Source organism: Pinus tabuliformis, chromosome 5_2 (assembly GCF_031772625.1).
Source record: "Pinus tabuliformis cultivar Carrire ecotype Pingquan chromosome 5_2, CPIR1, whole genome shotgun sequence".
Classification (NCBI taxonomy): Eukaryota; Viridiplantae; Streptophyta; class Pinopsida; order Pinales; family Pinaceae; genus Pinus; species Pinus tabuliformis.
In genome coordinates, this window is record NC_142306.1 from 651354256 (window position 1) to 651379700 (window position 25445).

The 25445-nt window shown below is 39.6% G+C and overlaps 1 protein-coding gene across 5 annotated transcripts; it reads right to left on the bottom strand.

Moving 5' to 3' along the window:
• Positions 1-479: 479 nt before the first annotated feature.
• LOC149160739 (uncharacterized) lies at positions 480-24009 on the bottom strand. 5 transcript variants are annotated; one of them, XM_089436789.1, is made up of 5 exons: positions 23789-24009; positions 2228-2345; positions 1069-1404; positions 888-957; positions 480-787 (listed from the first exon to the last, which is right to left on the bottom strand). In XM_089436789.1, exons 3-5 carry the CDS (start codon positions 1378-1380, stop codon positions 723-725), a joined length of 447 nt encoding a protein of 148 aa, XP_089292915.1. In that variant the 5' UTR covers positions 1381-1404; positions 2228-2345; positions 23789-24009; the 3' UTR covers positions 480-722. The 5 variants fall into 5 exon arrangements, with proteins under 5 accessions (XP_089292915.1, XP_089292913.1, XP_089292912.1 ...); XM_089436787.1 differs by having other exon boundaries at positions 2228-2403; XM_089436786.1 differs by lacking the exon at positions 2228-2345 and having other exon boundaries at positions 1069-1385.
• Between the last annotated feature and the right edge of the window lie 1436 nt (positions 24010-25445).

The following is a 25445-nucleotide window of genomic DNA, read 5'->3' on the forward strand; positions in this document are numbered from 1 at the left end:
CTCACAAAATTTGTTCTCATAGTAAATTTTAGCCAAGTTATGACGCATTATCAACAAGTCTCACAACATTCGTTATCATAATAAATTTTAACCAAATGAAAGGATTGAATACCATTAAAACTCCTATGACGCTAGAGAGTTTGTTTGTACATTTAATTTTGATAAGAACCACCAGGTTCTAGAAAGAATTCCAGGGCCTTTTAGTGATGCTCTTGTACCAAGCCGTATGTATGAAATATCCCATGCTCACCCCCTTCATTGTCTGCAATGCTTCTTCAAGACTAGTCCAAGAAATCTGCAGCTTGTACTTTGCGTGATTTTATGTTATCAACTTTTGTTCAGAGTTACTCTATGCTGGCATTAATGGCACCCAATGGAAACTACATGAATAACTATAAAGCCATCAGTTATGCATGCAGTAACTGATAAATTTAACACAATATGTAATAGACATAACCTTTGCGACAGACACAACAACATTTGCTCCAAATATGGTGTTTTTGAGAAAGCAAAAATGTTCTCTGTTTTGTTTAAAGGTACAAATTATAACTATATAACTCTGTGAACCAGGATTCCCAGGAAAATAACAAATAATGGCAAATGGCAATTTGCTTCCATGAATGCGGTGAAAACAAGATCTTCTGATTTATTTCTTAAAAAAAGAGTCCATTGTATAAGTTTTAATTGCATGCAAATCAATATAAGCTTATTTATATTATATTTCATTTATTCTTTGTACTTTGGAGATCCTTCTGATCATCTGAATCTGACTCACTCGCATTGTAGCCTGCAAAACACCGTCCACTAAATTACAACCACATACACAAACTAATCAGAAGCATAAAACATTGAAAAAAAAAGCTACTGTCAATGAACTAGAGGCGCACCTGGTCGTTTTGCTACTAAATTCATGACCCGTGAACGAGACTTTGCAGCTCTCTGAAACCATGCTTTTCCCTGGTCATACAGCAACAGGGAAAAAAACTTACTATCCTAATAGAACTGAGCAAAATACTTCAAGGATCATGCTTAATGATACATATCACTATTAATCATCAACAATAATACCCTTTGCACGTCTCGGTGAACACCATAGCCACTGCAATACATTTGCCCAACAAGAACTTGCATTCCTGTATCACCAGCTTTAGCTTCCTTCAAACTATCTTGAAACCAGCGCTTTGCACAATCTGCAACTACTTCCTTTAAAGGCAACCTATTGTGTTCCTCTCCACTCTGCATCTTCATGTTAATACTTGAGGTAGCAACTATGTTTTCAACAAGCTTAGCAGTTTTCTTTACTTTTACAATAGTTTCAGCCACATTGCCAGTCTTGGCAATATCTTGAAGTTTAACAGCTGCTGTAGCTATCCTGGCCATAAATTCTGATTACAACAAATTAACCTGTCAATCAGCATATATGTAAAATTAGACAATTTTTGTAGCAGGTCTACTTTATACTTTCAACTCACATGCTTGTTGTAATTATCTATTTACCTAATCCCACACCGCTGGAAATATGTATTCCTTGTTAGCATGGGAAGGAGATCAATCAGGAGGCCTAGAATCCACTTTGCAGATTTTTCTCAAATTGCCATTAAATTTAAGAAAGAATTTCCAAAAGAAGCCAAAAAATAAACAGTGAGACAGATACCAATTAGAATTGCAGCTAATGATAAAGAATTTACCATCTGTTAGATGACAGAACCAATCATATCTACTTCAGCACAGCAACTCCCTTATACTAGCAGCAAAGAAAAATTCTAAGCCAATGACAAGTGTAACTGTGCCAAACAGATTTATGCCAATCTATATTCTCTGTAAAACTGTGTGAGATAAGTGAATTCAACTCTTGAAAACTGCTTACTAACAAAACTCGCAGACCACTCTCTATCAAACACACTTCATTTCTCTACACAAGATGCACAATATATGAACTCTGAAGAGGTATATTTATGTACTACAGCTACCTAAAAAACCTAAGAATCGTTCAAACATATTGCAGAATTAAGGACTTAACAAAGGCCATCAGAATTAAGGGCCTTCTACGCTACAACTTTGGGTTAGTGGATTATCATGCACTTGAATCCCTGGCTCACCACGTTTTCACATGATGTACCTCGGCATCAGAGCGTATGCTATGTTCATCTACATTATAAGAAAGCTTCAATCTAGTGGATGATTCTTACTTAAAAGATACTGAAAGCAAAGCTTCATGCAAGCTTACCAAAATCTTCTCAAAGGAAAGCCAGAAACCAGTTTGGAATATCGGGACGAAAGCAAAGCTTCATATAAGCTTAACAAAATCTTCTCGAGAAGCCAGTTTGAATCTATCTGGCGGAAATCTGTAAAGCAATAGCAGCAAGTTCTTACCACTCAATCAATTTTCAAGCTCGACCGCCTCTATCCAATCACAGCAAGTTTATGTTAAGTTATGGTATGTTCTATGCTTAAAGCAGTTTACTTATCTTTCTTATTATTATCCACAGATTAGCAATCACATGTACATTAAGTAAAGTGCATATAGAACATTTAAATGATCAACAGAAAACAAGCCAAGACAAGAGACACAAGATGTGGCGGCTAGCCAAGGATAAATCCCAATATGGGGAAACCCTTTGATCAAATCTTCTTTTATCTTCAATAATTCAGCAGAGAGAAATAGTACAAAGATCTGATTTATATCAGCAGCAGCAAACCCTAGATTGAACTCGTCAAGTCTCCACCGATGAGTCGTTCACCGTGCACCAGTCCAAGACTTCACTGCGTATCGGTCCAAGACTTCATTGCGTATCAGTGCAAGACTTCATTGCGTATCAGTCCAAGACTTCACCGTGCACCAGTGCAAGACTTTGCCGCGCATCAATCCAAGAGTTCGTCGTGCACCAGTCCAAGACTTCGTCGTGCATCAGTCCCAGACTTCGCCGCGCATCAGTCCAAAACTTCACCGTGCCCCAGTACAAGAAATCTGCGTCCTTCTTTTCACACGTGTGAGAGAGAGCCTTTTTGTGCAGGAGAGAAGAGGCTCTTTTTCTGTGCAGGAGAGAGAGAGAGATATGATAAGAAGTGAGTGACCAAATGAGGAGGAGTCATCCAGTGTTTATATCCAAACGTTGAAGGTGGATAGATGTGTCTGTTGGGCGTCTGAGCCTACATAAGTTGCTGGCTAACTTTGATAATTTGTCAATAATCAAAATAAATTCATATCTCCATAAATACTTGTCAGAATCGGATGATCTTTAGATCAATCCTACACCTCTCGACTAGAGAAGTCTAGGAAATATATTATCAGCCATGAATAAGGTGACCCACATGGAGTTTGATCCTAGTTGCCAATTTTAACAGTTTACCATATGCTAAGTTACCGGAAACTCCTGAAGAATTTTCTGGAAACGCGGATCCCCGTTTTCGATACATAAACAGATACGATTCTTGTCCGAAACGCTGTAAAAACGTTTTTGTGTCGTTTCAAAAAATCGGAAACTTTAGATTTGGAATTGGATACATTTCCAAGGGATTTAAATTTTTTTGGATCCGTTTCCGAAAACGGATCCACGAAAATTGTGATCAGAATCCACCCTTAAAATGTTAAAAAGCTTGAAAATTTGTATAGCCATAAATAAATAATCAAAATGAAGAAATCAGATTTGCAAATAAACTCACTATAAACAGATTCTCATAAAGTCTTTTCTAAATCTTTAGAAACAATGACACTCCATATATTTATCAAGGATTCTTACTAAGAAAAAGATAGATGTTCAAAAATGCAAATAAAAGGGTTTGATGGATGTCTTTGTAAAGAGATTTATTTGAGCAATTAATTTTCATTTTGGTTAAGGGTTTGTTAATTGTCATTGATTTTGCTCTTGATTTCATAAATCCCTCCAATATAACAAATCTTCTCTAGCCAATCTTGTCCCTGCATATAGTCATGAGACAACGCTGACATTGAGAAGATTGAAATGTTCAAATAGGTTTTGATGGAATATCCCAATAATCCCATGGGTGATCTGAATTGGATCCTAGAACACTCTCTAAGTTTTCATGAACTCTTAAAATCATGCCAAAGTTTCAAAGTCTTATAAAGGTCAAGCTTATCAGAGATATCCTCGTGACAATGGCAATTTGTGATTAGCGCGGAGCAACGAGGACCCTCGGTCAAGCGCGCAGACCGTTGGCCCATGGTAACGCACGTTGGCGCAAATTGGCAAAACTAGAGGTTAATTCGAGAAACGGGGGCAGTTTCTAATATGCGATTAGCGACAAATCGCCAAGTCGCTAATCGCATATCGCAGGGAAAACCCCTCAAAAAGTTATAAGCCCCGAGCGCCCAAACCCAAAAAGGTTATGAAATGCGGAAAAGTAATTAATTCGGTTTCGATGGAGCGAGATTCCACAAAACCGGCAGGATATCAGAAGGGCTCGAAGCGGTAAGCGGTTTCAACCGAGTCCCGCCCGATGCCACACATTGATTGCCACGCGTCCGAAGGAAGAGAGAGAAAACCGCTCACATCGGACGAGTAAACGTCATGTTACTTATCCGCCCGATATGAGCGATGACCATTGGATCTGGAGGCCCCAGATCGATGGTGGAGACGCGATCCGATGGATGACCGGATTCGGTGGGGTAAACAGGCAAAATTATATAAGATTTGAAGTCCGATATGGACGATGCGTTGGCGGAGATTCATATTTCGCGGGCAATCTTGGAGCAAACAGAAATAACGACCGTTCAAACATTTCCAAGAGAACTGACACTCAGTTCGTTATGAAAAAGGTGGCCACCTCCCTGTGAAGCGTTACACAATGATGATGAAGCAGAATAGAGGAATTCAAACAGACAGAGGCAGGAGAACCAAAGCGCCGGGAAGCGGAAACGAACAGTCAGAAAGCAGATTGGCTTTAAAGCCATCAACTGACAGAAACAAAGTAAGAGTTAGTCAAGGCAGAAAGCCAAGAGCAGAAAACAAAGAGAAGAAGCCGAGTTGACTTGAAGGCAGCATCGAGCCAAACAGAGCCAGAGAGAGTCAGAGAGTCTGTGTACTCCAGAGAAGGCTTGAGAGGTTCAAGCAAACTCCTTTGTATATAGCCTGTCATGTATGAGTCTCAGATTGGGCTCATTACTGTTGTGACCAATAGAGGTCGAGTTTCAGTTATGAGAGTCTGTGTACTCTAGAAATTTGGGGAATCTAAGTCCAGTCCTACTGATTTATATCTGTTAAGTGAGACTCAAATTGAGCTCACTGTTGTAAAAACTCTGCTTTGAAAACATAATAGAGAGGCCACCACTAAAGGCTGGACCAGGAGATGTAGCCCAGGAGCATTGGGTGAACTCCTTATTAAACTTGTTGTATTTACATGTTTTACTGTTGTGTTTTCTCTAACTGCTTCAATGTCTATGTATTTCGCAATCTTATCGATCCGTTGCATAAAGTAACATAGGCACATCCATGCACATGAGTTTGTGATACCTTTAATTCTTTATCCTGGATAAATTCCAAATCAATGGGAAGATAGATATCATCTGCCATGCATGAAATGTTTTTTGAAGGAGTTGGACCCGAAAGCACAAAGGCTGTAGCATTTCTGATTACATTATTAATGATGATGATAATATGTTGAATGTTGTAATAATCATTAATGATGATGACAATGTTTATGCTGAATTGATGATGATGATTTGTTTATGTTGAATTCATGACGATGACTATGCATTTTTAAATATAGATTCTAGATTCTAAAAGATGAATGGTAATAAATATATATATACACACATATATGCATGTCGTTTCCTTGCCGTATCGTATCCTGATATTTTGAAAATTTATCGTGTTTGTTTCAAACCCCGTATCCGTATCCATTCCTGTATCCGTTACAATGCAACTTAGACCATATGTGACCCCAAAATATATTTGTGTCACTGTGATTGAGATTGGTTATGTGAAAGTTTGCTTCCACTAGTTAAGTTGAGAATCTAGTTGTGCTTTCATTCAGTAGATCTACAATCTGCTAGGCCAATGAATATTCGAGTGCTAGGTTCACAGAAAAATTAAGAATAGAAAGGATGTGTAAGCAAAATCAAGACCCTCAAGATGTTAAGATTGTATATTTTACAAAAGGCAAAATTAACAATCATATATGACGAGACTTCCAAAAGATTGAAGAGTAAATCTATAAGAAGGTTGAAGAAACCCTAAATACCAATGAAGACAAATCAAAAATGAAAACAAGAGTTCACAAAAGATGAAAGACAATGATAGTTGGTGAGCTCGATGTTAACAATGTGTACTTACAAGAGGCAAATTTAACGATCATATACGAAGAAACTACCAGAAGATTGAAGAGTAAATCTATAAGGAGATTGAAGAAACCCTAAATACCAATGAAGACAAATCAGAAATACAAACAAGGGTTCACAAGAGATGAAAGACAATGATGGTTGGTAAGCACAGTGGTGAAGGGTGAAGGAAGAGAATTGATAGACTAAGGTCGTAATACTACATAATTTCCACAAAATGAAATTATTCCAATGGGCATTTATGGTTTGAGTCTTGACTGATATCATATTGCTTTTGCAAATCTCCTGAATAGGTCAAAAACACAGGAAACCGTGACTTCTCAGAAACAAACTTTATGAAATGAAAGCAGGTCCATGCACTCATTCTAGGTCATTACAAGGATTTCCATTTTAAGGATCAAAGACATCTAATTCAAAGCCACTTCTCAAAAGCTTTGACTAATACCAAACTCAAAATGAACGAGTATTAAGAGTGCGGCATATTTTGTTTTTTTAAGTTCTATTATTTTGCCTTTAATTTATAACCTAATACACACTCTCAATTATGTGCGTTCAAATACTTTCCTTTCCATCTGTATTGCTCGAATTAAATTAATCTGCTGCAAGAAATAACATACTTTTATCCTTTATCTTATACTATTTTCACTTTCCTTACTGTTGCTATAACTTAAGCGCAAATACTAATATGCTGCCAGGAAAGCTCTTTAAGCATCAGTTTTAACATCATATAAAAATTATTTTGCTAACATGCTTTAAAAATAAAAGCCAAAAACCAATGGAGTTGTAAATAATCTAAGAAAACAAAAACAAACCATTCAAGTTCCAAAATACCCTAATCAGCACCTTTTGTTTGAGGGTTGCTTCATCCTCAAAATAAGTATGCCCCTGCAATGAGGAGATCTTATCCTTTGATGAAAAATGACTAAGGGGCCACTAACTGTTTCATAGAATACACTGTACAGCTAAGACAACAATAGAGAAGCTTTGCTTGCTAATTATATGCCCAGTTAGAACTAAGCTGCAGGAAACATTTGGCCCTCTCCTATGTTTCAGTACCAGAAACGTTTTAGAAAACAAATGCCCCAGAAACACTTGGAAACGTTTCTGATCCATTCCTTGGTTGTTTCCTATTTGGAAACATTTTGGGTGTTTCCAGCCTGGAAGGTGCATTTCCAACCCCCTGATTGTTGGAGTCATGGGAGACCCACACAACCTCTACAAATTCAAGGGGGGAACACACTGTCAAATAAAAAGAAAGACTATAACAAGAAAAAATTGCAATTTTTTTTATGAAAGGGAAGATACAAAGAAACTCTACAAGTTAGTATTTTCTTGCAATTTATAACCTCTTTCCTTCATTTATACACTCCGTGTGCCACAACCTGTAATACCTACCACCGCGGTCTGCAGATATTTTGGCATAAATCAGCCCCTCACTATAGCATCCTTCACAATAAGGCAGGCAGTTGAGAGTAGAAGGATTTTTCAGGTAATTTCAGGAGAATTTAACTGTGAGTTGCAGGAAACTCCTTATCGTTATAACTTATAACCATAAGTTTTATGTCTTCAGTATTTTTAGAGCCAGGTGAATTTTGTATAGCTCAGTTTCTATTATGGCATAATAGATAGTCTATAGCCTTATCTATAAGAATAATTTTGGAATGAAATTTTTATTTATTTTTCATAATTTGTTGGCTGTGTTTATCGTTTCCATTTTTGCAGATAATTTGTTGTTTTAGATTTTTTTAATTTGCCATCCCACACTATTTGTAAGATTTAAGGAGGTCAGTCTCCACGCAGTCCCCATCTCAGAAAGCGCACTCATTTCATTCAACTTAGGTTACAAGAATGTCAATCGGTTTATCTTGGGTGGTTGGGAGGAATGATTGTTATCCACCCTACCCAGCTTCAATTCCAGCAAGTGGCATGAACTCATATCGAGTATAAAGTTTAATGGTTTCCAGTGTCGTTGTTAAATGACCTTGAGCCCTGAATGATATCTTAATCTTGCTTACGGGCTGGAGGGTGGGGTGCTTTGTTACATAGATAAAAAAAAATAAAGAAATAATAATAATAATAAAAACTTAGGTTACAAGAAGAAAGTATAGAATCTCTTATAAATTTAACAGGTAAGAATGTTGTCACTATAGTCAAATCACATATTCCAGAATCCAGCAGTTTGGGTTTCAAAAAGCTTCACTGTGGAATTTGCAGTCACAAAAAGTCAGGATTTGTTAAATTATATATTCCTTTTAGGGTGAAGCACATGATTCCCTACAAATAGTTTCTTGCATCAGTTTTTTAGCAGTGTGCTGTTAACTGAAGGTGAGAGAATACCATAATAGAGTTAATGGGAGGATATTCCATTCCAGTGTAAGGTATGAATCATATTTCTAAAATCAGGCTCGAGCAAACTGCCTAGAGGCTAAAATATACCTTCTCTAAATGCCAATTCATTCTAATTAAAAGCTCCAATTTCAGGCCTGCTTGAATCCAAACATTGCAATGTTGATGTTTGTAGCTTGGGTAGTAGGTACTTCTACACAGGTTTAAGTGTCTATTCATGTGCAAATCACCAAATACACCCTTAACCTCAGCAATTACTTTAGTGATTAAAGCAATTTCTTTTCTAAGACAAAAGTGAGTTAATCTAATTAAATGCAAAGTTTTTTACATTAATGAATTGGATGAATCTCAACCATCAACCTCAAGTGATATTAAAATCTAATCTCAACCATCAATCACTTTGGAGATTAGGGTTGTGGATTCGGTCAACATCTCAAGGTTATAAAAGAAAGGCTAGGCTAAGGGAGCACACACATTGAGTGGGCAAAAGACATTGAGAGAACATCTCAGTGATTCAGTGGAGAAGGGCTTTCATTCAAGTATGCAGAATTTGAGGAAGGTGCAAGAAGCAGCAAGGGAGATCCATATCAGCCAAGTGATAGATCGAAGGACAAATCAAGGTTTGAACAACTACATCAAATCTAGGGTATTATTGTATATGCAATTTCCTCAAAGGGCCATGGGATCAGAACATCAACTCTGAGGAACAGATCACAGAATCACTGAGTGCCAAATTCATATAGGCATTGACAGGCAAGGTTTCAACTAGCGACCATAGGAAGGGTAGGGAAATTTTTTTGCAGGCAGAGAATTTACATGTAGAACGGTCGTATGTCATATGACACCACGGGCAGGTGAGTTAGTCGCACGACAAAGTAAAAAAATCCAGTTCAGTGCAAGTTGTACGCTGCAGAAAAAGAAAAAGAACTTAATGATTAAAGATGCAAGTGCAATCAGTGATTAAAGCAACAGAAAAAGTAAAAAATATATATGTATAAATTAAAAAAGGGTTGTCAGCCATCAACCGTCAGGGGCCAAGTGTGGCAACAGAGTATTGTTGATAGCCAACTAACAGTGTGTCAGGGCAGCCACCAGTGAAGTGGTACATACCACCAGCAACACCTATGAACAGAAGCAGCCACAGCTGAATACAGCAACGCCACCAATAGAAAAAAAGCAGTCATGACTTAGGTCGAGCCAACTTAGAGGAGCCATCATCAGAAGCTTAAGCTGCCACAGAGAGCTACCAAGGGAGTCACGCAACAGGAGTTCCAACTGCTGGCAATTTGGTTAGTGCACAAGGGGTGTCAGTGAGCAGCTGTGAATGGTAACATCAAGCAAATAGTTGAGCCATAGTACACAGGGATGTGGAGGGAGCCATCACAGAGGGTTGACGTGACTAACAAGGATACACAGGCAAATGCACATGCGCAAATAAGGTACGTGCAATGAGTGGGTTGACAAGGGAGCAAGAGCCATAAAGCAAGTAGCAGAGCCCATAGTGGCCAATAGAGCTAGTGCAGCCAGCAGTGAGGCTAGGCCGCAGTGAAGAGAACAGTCAATAAGGCCAGCTGTAAAGCAAAGGCCACGAGGGTCGGGTAGAGCAACCAACACAAGGAGCAGCCAAACTATACAAGTCATGATCTCACAAAAACCCAAGAACACATAGAGAGGCCATACATACCATACGAGGTCATAGAGTGGCAGAACAGCAATGCAACCAGCAAAATTGGTGGAGATAACCTTCAAATGGAGAGAAGGAGACCGTACCAGTCAGGGGATTGGCAACAAAGTAATTTCATGGATGTTTCAAAGGACCAAGACACAAATCCATGAGGGAGATTTTCACAAATTTATAACCCAGCAATTTATTCTTATAGGTGCTTGAAGGAATAAGCACACGACAGCTGATCAGATCAAAGATGGCAATGACCAGTCTCAAATTCTAGGATTGGTTGGATGAAGTATAAAATTCTCTACCCTGGAAGCAAAGGGTTACCTTGTTGTTGCAGGAAAATGACCCTTGGGAGATTGTGAATAAGGAGATCCTATTTCACACAGATCTAGCATAGTTGGCAAACCACAAAAATAAAGACAATAGAGTTCAGCGTGTCATCATGGATGCCATAAAGGATCACTTAATTCCTCACTTGGCAGAAAAGAAGACAGCCAAGGAGATGTTCAAAGCTCTAGTGTACCTATTCCAGAGCACCAACATGAAAAAGAAAATGATCTTGAGAAAATGATCTCGAGGAAGGGAAGGGTTACCTTGTTGAAGGAAAATGACCCTTGGGAGAGTGTGAATAAGGAGATCCTATTGCCAACAGATCTAGCACAGTTGGAAAACCACAAAAATAAAGACAATAGAGCTCAATGTGTCATCATGGATGCCGTAAAGGATCACTTAATTCCTCACTTGGCTTGCACCCATTGAGGAGAAATTGGAGGATGTAGAGCTCGTGAATGTGGCACTTAATGCTTTTCCAATTCATAAGAACCATTTTCAAAGGAATCTGCACCTGGGAGCACCTTTCCAATTGGGAGAGGCTTTGGGATGACTACATCTAGGAAGAGATTCAAAAGGAGTTTGAGACCAGCAAGCAGGAAGATAAAGAGGAAAACCTAGCCTTGGCTAGTATGGCCAAGAATGACAAACGAAAGGGTTCTAAAGCTAACAGTAAAGGGGCAACCTCTCAACCAAGGAAAAAGGTCTTGAGTAAGATCACGTGCTTCAGTTGCCACAAGAGTGGGCACTATGCATCACAATGTCCGGAGAACAAGAAGGGGAAGGGGAAATCGCAGCAGACAACAACATCAATAGAGGTTTAGCTTGATGAGTTTGCAGCAAAGTTCGAGAAGGACTTCTTTGTCTCCTGTCTATTTACCAACACCATCACAAGGAGTGTTTGGGACATGGATAGTGGTGCATCATGCCATACGACAGCGACACAAGAGTAGGAAAGACTCGGATTTACATGTGGAGCTTGGTAACAATGCCAAGTATGCAATAATGAAGGGGTTTAAAAAATATCAAGTTTCAACTGGACTCAGGAGGGATGTTGGAAGCCAAGGATGTGCTATTCATACCAAGACTAAATAAGAACTTGCTCTCAGCATCAATCATGGAGGATGAAGCATATGTAGTCATGTTCAAAAATGGGTAGGTGCTAATTCATCCAAAGGAGTCTAGCCTAGACATAGCAATGGCCATCAACGTTAGAGAAAGCAACTTATACAAGTCGATGGGCAACCCTATTCAAACATTGAGGGATGCTAAGGAGCATGTTAAGGCTCCTAGGACCACATTCAAGGAGAAAATGCCTCTGAGGAAAGACATTGTGCCAAGACTGAAGCAACAACTAGTTCTAAGTGGCTATTCAAGAAGTACCACTCTCGCTAAGGAGTGTTGAGGTTTGTAGCTCAAGCAAGTACTTTTACACTGACCTAAGTTGCCTAATACACCCTTAACCTTATGAATTACTTTAGTGATTAAAATCATTTCTTTAATGAGACAAAAGCAGTGTTCCACGGGGACTCGCCCCCCCCCCCCCCCTAGGGGTCTAGTTTCCTCGCTCCCCCTCGCTCCGGAGACTTGGGGACGAGTAGGGGACGTTTCCCCACGCTCCCAAAATGGAGGAAACTCAGGGGGACGTGCCAGGGAAACGTTTCCCTTCCCTGAGGGGACGTTTCCTCACGCTCCCAAAAAAATGGCCTTGCTTATAGTTTATGATTTAATAGACCTAAAGTGGTACAAAGCTACTCATGTTCTGTATGGGGATAACGTCTTGTGCTGTCTTTTGGTTTCAACAAGCGTTATTTTAGAGGGTCGGTATCATGGAAATTTGCTGGACCATATAGCATGTACATGAATTTTCCCTTTTAAAACTTCTCCTTTTTTTCTCAAGTGATGGCTGGATTACAGTGGGGAGATAACTGGAGTGACAGGCAAAGAATATGAGACATTCAGTTTGTGTTTTTAATTTGCATGACATTTGACATACAAATTATGGAAGCAGCACCTATGTCATGTGGGAAATAATTGGGTGGACTATAGACTAACATGCGTTTACTGCAAGCACGACAAGATACTATGGGCAGCAAGAAATCTCAGGAACTGTCGTTATATATGAATTTATACAGTTACAAAATTTACACAGAGTACAGTTGCTCAGCTTGAATTCTCAGGTCTGAAAATTATTTTCACCTCTAAAATACACTACTAGTTTGAAGTTTGAACTACATGGCATTGCTCTAATAAGGTAGACAAATTATCCATGCCATTGTTGGTCGCCCAAGTTGGTTCGCAGATGGTCATCCTGCAGTCAATGTCATTTGATAGTAAACTGTCAGAAACTCTTTCATGTGATCTTCTCATCTCTCCTGGAACTAAAACTCTTCTTTCAGCATATGGTGTATTGTCTATATTATATATAATATAACGAACTTTCTAGTTGTTGGATCCAATACAGCTGGACAACCCATTGTAGTTGTCCCTTCTACTGCCAATGCAGTGTTCCTGATCTGTTCATTTACCTTTTCACAGAATTCAGTGGCTACCTTATCAAGCTGAAGCTCTCCCTCTATCTGACCAAAATCTAAATTAGAATTTGACCAAGCTGAATTAGAATTTTAAATTTATTATTTTATATGATATTATAAATTTGGATAATGTCAAATGATATTCATATCAATGATCATGCTTTGCAGCTTTTCAATTCAAACCAAATTGTCATAGTGGACTCAATTAATAAATTATATTTTATATTTATAAATTTTTAAGACCTTGACGCTCCCCCACGTTTCCTAAAAAATGGTAGGGAGCTTTTGCATAGGCCGCTCCCGTGCCCCCTCGCTCCCTCGCCCCCTCGTCGCGGAACCTTGGTGGAACATTGGACAAAAGTGAGTTAATCTAATGAAATGCAAAGCTTTTTGCATTAGTGAATTAGATGAACTTCAACTGTCGATCTCAATTCATGTTGAGACCCAATCTCAACCATCAATCACTTTGGAGATTTGTTAAAATTAGCAACTAGGGCCAAACTCCGTGTGGGTCATCTTATTTATGGCAGTTGATATTTTTCTTGGATCCCTCTCATCGAAAGGTGTAGAATTGATCTAAAGATCATCCAATTCCGATAAGTATTTATGAAGATATGAATTTATTTTGATTATGGACAAATTATCAAGTCGGCCAGCAACTTATGTAGGCTCAGAAGCCCAACAGTCATGTCTATTCAACCTATACATTTTAGTATAAATAGAAGAGGACTTGAAGTCATTTGACACACACACACTCACTCTTGTGATCTCACTTCATCATGTTTTTGGTTTGATGAAGATGAGAGCTAGAGGGAGTGCCCTAGGGTATACGCTGCCCTAGATAACATGCCCTACATCTAAATGCAGTCATGGGAGAATAAGCTCTACGTTGCTGAAAAGGCCGGAAAAGCCGGAATTGCCAGAAAAGTCGGAATTGTCGGAACAGCCAAAAAAGTCGAAAAAGTCGGAAAAGTCGAAAAAACCGGAACTGCCAAAAAAGCCAGAACTGCCGGAAAAGCCAGAAAAGCCGAAACTGTCAGAAAAGCTAGAAATGTCGGAAAAGCTGGAACTGCCGGAAAAGCCGAAAAGCAGGAAATGCCAGAACTGTCGGAACTGTCAGAAAAGTCGAAACTACTGGAACTGCCGGGACTATTGGAACTGCCATGAACAACCAGAACTGCCGGAACTGCCGGGAATAGCCGGAACTGCCAGAACTGCCGGGAACTGCCGAAACAGCCGGAGCATCTGTCTCTGAAGGAGAGCAGCATGCAAGGGACAGCTAACTAACATTAGGACAAATGTATGGTACTTAGCAGCAAATACACCAAGCATGCTAAGGACAACAAGCATGCTTGGGACAACAAGCAAGCAAGGGACAACAAGCAAGCAAGGTGCAGCCAACACATGGGTCAGGATGGCAACATGGTGCAACAATTGCATATAATGCAGTACAATGATGGGTACAGTCATGATTAATGAAGCGTGATGAGATGCAGCATAGTGATGATGGGTGCAGCATGGTGCAGCGCGGTGAGGTGCAGCATGATGACAAAATGGAGCACAACGATAGGTGAAGGAGTCACCTTGGAGAATTAGTTGAAGCAGCATGTCTTCAACTGATCTCATGTATCATCTTCTTAGAGATGATCTATGCTCTTATCTAGATAAGTCAAAGTGTTGACTTCTGTTGTAAATGTACTATCTCTCTCTCTCTGCTGAACTATTGAAGAACATATAAGAAGAATTGATCAAGGATTTCCCCACATTGGGGTTTGTCCCTAGCTAGCGCCACATCTTGTGTCTTGTTGTCTTGGCTTGTCTTCTGCAATTTATATTTATGTTCTATCTGCAGTTTACTTTAATGCTGATGTGATTGCTAATCTGGAAAAGATATTGAGCTAACTGTGAAAATTGAAATAAATTGCTCTAGCATAGAACATACCTAAAATTAACATGGTATCAGAGCTGAGGTGAAGACAATGCCCAAGCAAGAGTGAAAGAGCAATCACCGAAGACAGTTGGGAAAGGACAAAAGGATCAGTGGATTCCTCATCCCTCTTCAAATTCACCGATGGTGAAGTCGAAGCAGAGAATATTATCAGAATGGCGCAGCGGAAGTTTTTAATGGCCTACCTAAAGATCACTTCATTGGGAAGATCGGATCTAAGGGTGGAAGGAAAGGCGGATGCCTTGGTTGCAATAAGTTCGACCATTATGCAAAGGAGTATCCGAATGGCAGAGACACATCTCTTGATGAAGATAACAATCATTTCAGGGACATCTTCAATGATCAAAGGAATGACAAGTGAGGCAAGTCATCAAGGAAATGGTCGACTCTTCAAAGAAAGCAAGGAACCCCAAGTATGAAGAATCAATTGTTGTTTCTGATAAGATAAGGAAGCGTTATCTTGTATTGGCCCTCTCCTTCAGATTCTTTGGGAATCTGGCTTATTGATTGTAGTGCTTCAAGGCACTTCATCGGATAGATGGGTGCACTCTCTAATTTGGTAGAGATGGAAACAATCGTGGGATTATACTTGGAGCCGATGCCACCTATCCCGGAAGGGGTGTAGGGAATGTTATCCCTCAATTGAATGAGGGTAACTCAATTCATTTACAGAATCTCTTTTATGTACCTGATCGCAAGAAGAACCTGGTGTCCATTTCAACAATGGAAGTCAAAGGTTTCAGGGTGGCACTCATCGATGGAAAGGTACGTGTTTGAAAATAGAATTTTCAAAGATGTTTTTGAGTTCAAGGTTGTATCAAGTTGCAGGAAGTCCACTGGGGACCATGTCCATTGACACATAGCACTGAAGGTCTGTGAGTCAGATGGTGACAGGGATGCCTGAATTCAAAAAGAGCATGAAAGTACATGTCTAAGATGTACCAAAGAACAATCTTACAAGGAGACCATTCCCCTCATGTAGCAGGTCCACAGGTTTGGAACAACCCGAGGAGTTTGAGATTCATGATCGGGAATCTCATGTATACAGGTGGAAGAAAGCCCTCTATGGCTTGAAGCAAACTCCCCATGCATAGTATGAGAGGATTGATAGCTGTCAGATGAAGCTAAGATTCACTAGGAATGAAACCAATCCAAACCATTACCCAAAGGTTGTGGATGATAGACCTCTCACATCGGCACCTTGTGAGGGCGACCTATTTCTGACAGGTGCAGACCCTCTCATTTGCAGAAGTAAGAGGGAGTTGGATTCCGAATGTGGAATGATAAACTGCAAGCCTGTGACTACCTCGAGGATATTAACTTTCAAAAGTTATATGGTAGTGATGTCAGACCAGATTTGGGAATTGCTTCTGAGTTTCATAAACTCATCCGCGTTGATGTTCTTAGTGAACTTCCGTCCGAACATATGTTTTGCAATTAGCATGGTGAGCTCATATTTAGTTGAGCCTCATTGGATTGGCGCCAAGAATCTTCTGAGATATCTTCGGCGCACAATCTCTCATGGATTGAGATACATTGCCCGAAATATGAAACTGCATGATTATTCGAATGCTGAGTGGGCAGGAAGTGTGGAGGATCACTAGAACACTTCTCAGTGCTGGTTCTCTTTGGATTCTTCTTCTATATCATGGATGAGCAGGAAGCAGAAATCGGTTCCTATAAGCACCGCCGAGACTACATACACAGCTACAAGTATGATCTCATGTGAAGCTGCATGGTTGAAGAAGCTATTAAGTGAGCTGTTTGTACACATGATGAATACCACTGTGATTCTCTGTGACAACCAGAGGAGGGATTTGATTATTGAGGAATCCTGTATTCGATGATTGCTCCAGCAGATAGACATCAGATACTGCCTTATCTGGGATATGGTAAGTTGATGAGCGAGGAGGCTCCATCACATTGAGACTGATGTACAAGTTGCAAACATTTTTTGTCAAAGCCCCGGGGAAAGGTCAAATCTGTAACTTTCTCGAACAACTTGGAGTCGTTGAGAGACCTTCTTATAAGGGTCCTGCATGTTGCATGCATTGAGCTCTGGGAGCTCTAGGGGGCTTGGGGTACTTACATAGTTTTAAAAACCGGTCTTGCTAACCAGTTACCGGTCTAACCGGCCGGTTAGCAAGCCCACCGGTCGAAATCGGCCAAAAAACCTAATTCATTAGCCCATTTCGCCAATTTTTGCCCTAAACCGGTGCTAACCAGCCGGTTTAGGACGGAACCGGCCGGTTTGTGGTCAAACCCACCGGTTTTGTCCTAAACCGACCGATTTATTGCTAGGGCAAGTATAACCCCCACAAAATGCATTTTTGTGTGTTTTGAAGCTGTTTTGAGGGAAATTTGGGGTTGCTTTCCTCCAAAAATAGTCCCTCCAAGAAAAACATGCCTACCCTCTCATTTTCCTGACACATTTCAACCCTAATGTAAAAGTGACATTTCCTTTAATTTTCATTTTCATTTTCATCCTTTTACTTAAATTTTTAACATTACCATGAAATGACTCAGGATGTTTGAGACTGGTTTCGACCTCATTGGATTTCATATGGAGAAACTAGAATTTTGGATTTCACTCAAAATTCAGCAGACTTAATGGTTTTCAGAATTTCATGGTTTGGGGGTAAACAATAAATGCAATCGGAGCTCCAAATGATGAGCAAAACTCCTGATCTAGATCCCATTGTGTTGGACGATATTGATCCAACATCAAAATGGGTGGAGGAGATTGAAGAACCTGTGTTTGAGGCTGATTTTGATATCGACATGGCTTTAGCAAGGGATGAAGCAGATTATGTGGTGGCATTAGAACCAGCATCAATAGCGGCATCAAGGAAAGCCAAAGAACCAATGGAAGGCACTAGTCATGTAGGTCAACAAACTCGTGCTTCCATTAGGTCCACTTCTATTGTTATTGGTGGCATTGATACTGAGGTTGCAGATCAGGCTGAGGCATCCTCAAACTTTGAACCAGATGATGTCCATGTAGCTCTTGATGATGATCTTGTGGCTAGTAGTGGTGATGAACTTGATGATTGATCATGTGTACACTGTAGACTTATACTAGGCCAATGGCCTCATAGCTTGCAACATTGTTTTTGGACTTTATAGGCCATTTAGAGCCTCATTGCTTATGTATTTTGCTATTTTGTCGATGATATGTATTGCACTCGGTGCCATTTTGATATATTCACCTTTACATGGTATATAAATGAGCAAACTTTGCATATTTTGTCTCTATTGTCTTGGAATCATGGTTTTAAATCATAAAAATAGTTTTGTTTCATTAAAAATTAATTATTTAATGTATTTTTCTAAAACCGGTTCGTTTAGACCAAACCAGTCCCAGTTAGACCGGTTCCAGTAGGTAAACCGGTTCATTAGGTGGATCGGTCTGGTCACCGGTTCCAGTTTTAAAAACTATGGGTACTTACTGGAGCAACATACGACCATAAGGCGACTCACCCTCCCCTAGTGGTGCACTGCGGAACAGGATGATTCGTTCTCCTGTGGGCCGGGATGATTCATTCTCTATGGCGACTGTGGAACAAGATTATTCGTTCTCCTGTGGGCCAAGATGATTCGTTCTCCGTGGTGACTGTGGAACAGGATGATTCGTTCTCCTGTGGGCTAGGATGATTCTTCTCCGTGGCAACTGTGGAACAAGATGATTCGTTCTCCCATGGGCCAGGATGATTCATTCTCCGCGGCGACGGTGGAACTGGATGATTCATTCTCCTGTGGGCCATGATAATTCGTTCTCCGTGGCATCCACTGACAGGATGATTCGTTCTCCTGTGGACAGGATGATTTGCTCTCCTGCCGAGGCATCCTATCCATGCAGTCTGAGACTCATGGGAAGTACCTCTCATCTGATCAATGAGCAGGGAAATGAGGATAAGGACCATAGTAGTTCTATCGATGGACGCATCGTTGTATCTACCATACTCCCTATGCTAGGATGACCTCCATTGATCTGGGATCAATGAAACTGATCTGGGATCAGTATGAGTGGTTTGAGACACTCTCTTGTGATATTGATCTGGGATCAATAAAACTAACTTCGGGTCAGTAAGAGTGATGTGACACACTCTCTTCAGATGAAACTGACTTCGGGTCAGTAGAGAATGGTATGAGACATTCTCAATCAATTCTTCTTCTTCATGGTTCAGCAAAACAAAGCAGAGCTCAGCAGATCAGAGCAGAGCAGAGCAGTGCAGGGCACTAATGGCAGAGATAGTACAGTCGGACATATGGATCAGCGGATGGAGTTCTCCCTAGTTGAGAGGGAGTGTTAAAATTGGCAACTAGGGCCAAACTCCATGTGGGTCATCTTATTTATGGCAGCTGATATTTTTCTTGGATCCCTCTCATCGAGAGGTGTAGGATTGATCTAAAGATCATCCGATTCTGATAAGTATTTATGAAGATATGAATTTATTTTGATTATGGACAAATTGTCAAGTCGGCGAGCAACTTATGTAGGCTCAGAAGCCCAACAGTCATGTCTATTCAACCTTTACGTTTTAGTATAAATAGAAGAGGACTTGAAGTCATTTGACACACACACACTCACTCTTGTGATCTCACTTCATCCTATTTTGGGTTTGATGAAGATGAGAGCTAGAGGGAGTGCCTTAGGGTATACGCTGCCCTAGATAACATGCCTTAGATCTAAATGCAATCATGGGAGAATAAGCTCTACGTTGCTCAAAAAGCCGGAAAAGCCGAAATTGCCGGAAAAGTCGGAATTGCCGAAACTACCCGAAAAGCTGGAAAGCCAGAACTGCCGGAAAAGCTGGAAAAGCCAGAATTGCCGAAAAAGCCGAAACTGCCAGAAAAGCTGGAAAAACCGAAACTAGCTGAAAAGTCGAAAAAGTCGGAACTGCCAGAAAAGCCAGAAAAAGCCAAAACTGCCGGAAATGTCGGAACTGTCGGAAAAGACGAAAAAGCCGAAACTGTCAGAAAAGACAGAAAAGCCGAAAATGCTAAAACTGCCGGAAAAGCCGAAACTGCCAAGACTGCCAGGATCAACCGGACCTGTCGGAACTGTCGGGAATAGCCGAAAGTGCCGGGAATACCAAGAACTGCCGAAACAGCCAGAGCATCTATCTCTGAAGGATAGCAGCACGCAAGGGACATCTAACTAACATTGGGACAATTGTATGGTACTTAGCAGCAAATACACCAAGCATGCAATGTTACAGCGAGCATGCAATGTTACAGCGAGCATGCTAGGGACAACAAGCAAGCAAGGTGCAGCCAACACATAGGCTAGGATGGCAACATGGTGCAGCAATTGCATGTAATGCATTACAATGATGGGTACAGTCATGATTAATGAAGCATGATGAGATGCAGCATAGTGATGATGGGTGCAGCATGGTGCAATGCGGTGAGGTGCAGCATTATGACAAAATGCAGCACAACGATAGGTGAGTCACCTTGGAGAATTAGTTGAAGCAGCATGTCTTCAACTGATCTCATGTATCATCTTCTTAGAGATGATCTATGCTCTTATCTAGATAAGTCAAAGTGTTGACTTCTGTTGTAAACATACTATCTCTCTCTCTCTCTGCTGAACTATTGACGAACATATAAGAAGAATTGATCAAGGATTTCCCCACATTGGGGTTTGTCCCTGGCTAGCACCACATCTTGTGTCCTCTTGTCTTGGCTTGTCTTCTGCAATTTATATTTATGTTCTATCTGCAGTTTACTTTAATGCTGATGTGACTGCTAAGCTGGAAAAGATATTGAGATAACTGTGAAAATTGAAATAAATTGCTCTAGCATAGAACATACCTAAAATTAACAAGATTAGACTCGTGGAATCAGTCAACAACTCAAGGTTATAAAAGATTGGCTGGACTATGGGAGAAGACACATTGAGTAAGCACAAGACATTGAGAGGACATCTTACTGATTGGGTGGAGAAGAACTTCCATTCAAATGTGTCAAGCCTGAGGATGCAAGAAGCATTGGAGATCCAAATCAGCAAGGAGATAGATCGAAGGACAGATCTAGGGTTTGATCAATGGGATCAGATCTACAGTATTATTGAATATGTAATTTCCTCAAAGGGCCATTTTCCCAGTAAGGGAACCCAAATAGGTTCTGAAGTTATTTGAATGAAGAATTGGTTTGATTGGACAATAAAATTGTGTGTTTTTGTGATTGAGATTGGTTGTTTATTTTGCTGCCATTGTTTAAGTTTTAATCAGATCCCAATCGTGCATTTTATGCAACAGATCTGTAATAACCTGCTAAGCAGTAAATTGTGTGGTTGTTGGGTTCAAGGAAATTTAATGAAATAAAACCATACAATTTTGAATTTTTGATGAGAAATCATGCCTTCCAGTTTTATACTTATTTTGATCCATAATTTGAACACAAATGCCCATCAGAATGGAAATTGTTTGCTGTTCCATTCAGAATAATTTGGCTTTGTCATGATAGACATTAAATATGTGGGCTAGCAAAATTACCAAGAAATACAAGACTGAACCTGACTGTTTTGCAGGATTAGACAACCATTTTTCAACCAATCAACATCCTTGGAAAAGAAAAGCCATGATAAGAGATTTTACAGAAAAATGTTAAAACTAATTATAAATCAACCTTTAAATTATAAAGCTGAACACTCTTCCAAGGAACAATATGAAGAATAAGAATATTAAAAGTTACAGCTAACCATGCTTTCAGGTAAAGAAAATAGCTTGAAAGGTAAATATGACTTTCTCAAATAAACATGTCAAGCCAAAGAGAAATAAACAAGAACTCCAATCATCACAAGGTGTAGGTGGTGATTATGTGTGATTTAGAGTTGAGCAGAGAACAGCAAAATGGTCTATGGTACTTTATAATAACAGCTAACTAGTGAGCATATATTGAACCTAGGATACTGCTGATAGCACATATCTTTTGCCACTGGATCATACAGATTAGAACCCACACAAGCAGAAACACACCAGTAGGAAAAGAAGATACAACAGCAACAGACATAACAGTCTCCACGCAAACATGACAAGCTCGTGGGGCACCTGCCTTTCAAGCAACAATAATAACAGCCAAGGAGAGCATCCAAAAAGAGAGGCGAAATTCATAAATAATTATATTATACCATACAGTGGTCCAGAACAGTTTTGACACTCCAACCAACCAGACAAATATTGAACTGCTTTGAAACTGCCAATCGGAATAAGAGTAGTAGGATGTACTATAAACAGGGCACACAGAACACTGGTGTTCTCCTTTGTTAACAAACAAACAAAGCATTTGTTTGGCGGTGGGGATTTTATACCAAAAACGATTCTCATATACTGTGGGTATATTGCATTTCTGTGCTTGCATCAATTTTATTTATATGCGGGAGACCCATGAATGCAAGTTTTCTTGTTGTTGTTCGCTAGCATTCATAGTCTGTACACTGTTTTCAAGTTTAGTTTTTGTGACAGCATTCTGTTTTGCTTTTTTTAAATATTTTTATGTTCATTTAACAACAGCTAGACACCTAACGGTAGGCTGGTGTCCCTCCATTCAGCCTGGGAGGATGGATCCCTGAACAATTGCAAGATAGAAAACTTTGCAGTTCGGCAAAACGCCTTTGAAACACCATTCTTCTGTATGCAAAATTGCAAATACACATATAGATAGACAAGGTAAAAGCACCCTTAGTCGACATACATGTAAATTAGGCTTGCATTCTCTCAGTGGATGCGGCTGGAGGTGAGTCTTGAAATGTCTGTATGTCACTTCGAAAACTGACTTGGTTGCCAGTACTGCTAGAGCAGAATAAGAGGGGTATAGACAGTTACTGTTTATCCTCCACAGCACACTAGAAAGTATTCACGTAAGTTAGGACCCACCCTCTCTTTCGGACAGAAAAAGAAGAACTAATAGGATTCCCCACTCTTTCAAGTGGCATTATTGCTATTTTGGGAGAGGGCGATTTGGAGATTACCCCGGGTCACTGGGACTGCAATGGATCAAAATTGTAAATGGTTAGAGCCTGATGCGCACCTGTGTGGCCAAGTCGCTAACGCATTTGTCTACTAGGCATATATTTCTGTTTAAGCCCTGATCTTTTCTGGCACAAAATCAAAAACCTCTAAGGGTACCTAATACGCGTAAAGCATGCAATTGGACACTAAGTTTTACCAATTCAAAAACAAAACCTTAACCCAATATGAAACAATCCATGAACTCTTCACAACTGAAAGCCTGTCAGGTATTGAAGCCCATCGCAGAAATTATCTGTACACGGGTTCCAAGATTTGGTAGACCATTTTATGATCCGATGAACGAAAAGTTTGAGAGGACATTAAACAAACAAACAAAACACATACCATGTGTTAAAGTGCATACCCAAATGGATGTTTAACTTAATCCAGCAAATCAATGGAACATTTTAGATTTTTAACTTAATCAGGCAAATCAATGGAACATTTTATCGGCCCTAAACAAACTGTTTGACATGAAATTTCACCCAAAAGAAAGCAAAAACTTGCCATTATCCATACCACCAATTTTCTTTGCGGGAATTATTCATCCTCAACGCATCCGCCAATAGATTCGCAGCAAAGGAAAGACAGTAACCAAAAAATAAACAAATTACTGACGTAGAAAGAATTAGGGCTTACCCGAGGTTTTATCATGGGGCTATGCTAAGGATTTGCCCGCGATTTGCAGACGACCATTGCTGAGATCAATAATTTAGCGGACAGTATAAATGGGTGCTCGTTCGATATATAATTTCAGTTCTGAGGCTCCATATCCTCCCGTGCTAACAACAAAATAGCTTCCCACCCTAAACAATAAATATGATTGTATATTGACAGGCAGATATGGTTTGAATATGACACCTCGTTATCAGGTCTCAACGGTGCTTGGTTGATTGGTAAAGTTGGTGTTAGATTCTCTTATGGTTTTGTTTTTTTTTTATTTTAATTAGAAACGGTGCATTCTTATGCCAGCGTAGCATACGCTTTTGACTTTGAAACGTGAGACATTGTAGATCATTTTTAAGAAAATTAAATTGGCAAATTTATTTATACGATTTTGGCTTTGAGACATTGTGGATTATTTTTAAGAAAATTAAATTGGCGAGTTTTTTTATGTTTGATTTTAGATTTTTGTGATTATATTGATTTTGATAAAGTTGTTTAGATTAATTAAAAGATTTTGATTTCTATTATATATAATTTTTTGTGGATAAATTTGAAGATTTTGACTTCTATCATATTAAACGAGAAAATAATCACTTAACAGAAATTCAAGTTAATTTAGGGGTCAATTTGACTCAAGAGTTATTAATGGAGGAGCAAGGCAATTATGTTGGCTTCTTTTACTTCTTTATTAGTTTATCTTTCATCAAGCAATTACCGAGTTATATGTATATGAAGACCACAAGAACAAGAGACACAAGTTGTAGGCACTCAACCAAGTTAAAGTCAACCCTTCCTTCCAACAGATGATCCATGTTAAAGTCTCCAAGTGACAACTTCCCAATAGCAGCTAGAATCCAGAATTTCAACCCCCAACAACAGATTTTCAGCCCCCCAACTATAGAATTTCAAACCAGCAGTAGATTCAGAATTTTGACCCCATCAACTTTCCAGAAACTTTGCACTTGTGAAAGATAAATAGTCCAAGAACTCGTTTTAGGTCTTCCCAACTTCTTTTGTCCTTCTCCAGCCACTTCGCTCTCTTTTCTGCTTCTCTTCCTTATTGATTGAACTTGTTGAGTGAGTGCTCCAAATAAGTCGAACTGCCTCTCTATATATAGCTTTTCTGTTGAGTCGAATTGCCCTAATGTAGGTCGACATCATGGGGACAAAGCTGACTTAGTGTGGAGGTGACAAATAACCTTTTTTACTCAAAAACAATTCTTTTTACATGATACAAAAGCCCAAGAAGGGTCTAATAAAAATGACAATGACTTTATTGACTCAAGACAAAACCTAGAAGCCTTCAATGGAGGCTTTAACCTAGAAAACATTGACCCAAGCATGAAACCCATGCTTTAATAAGTCATTTTCTTTAATAATAAAATTTATTTTGACAAGTACAATTATGAAGACCGATACTAGTTACATTCTTCAACACTCCCTCTTAACTAGGGAGGTATTCATAATTACATACATATAAAGGTACATGGAAGATCTCAAAATGATATGAACTACGAAGAGTTCTAACACACATAGTGCTACAGATTAGATACCTGACCAGGGTACTCTAATCGGGTGGGACTAAGGTGAACTCAAGATTTAGCCACTCTAGGTACCATCATGCTTTTAA

What these genes read in the sequence shown, in the direction of transcription:
- LOC149160739 (XM_089436786.1), bottom strand. Translation starts at nt 1,380, where the DNA reads ATGGCCAGGATAGCTACAGCAGCTGTTAAACTTCAAGATATTGCCAAG. An exon ending in TTCACCGAGACGTGCAAAGG is followed by an intron (nt 958 to 1,068) that starts GTATTATTGTTG and finishes CTGTATGACCAG; the next exon opens with GGAAAAGCATGGTTTCAGAG. An exon ending in TTTAGTAGCAAAACGACCAG is followed by an intron (nt 788 to 887) that starts GTGCGCCTCTAG and finishes GGTGTTTTGCAG; the next exon opens with GCTACAATGCGAGTGAGTCA.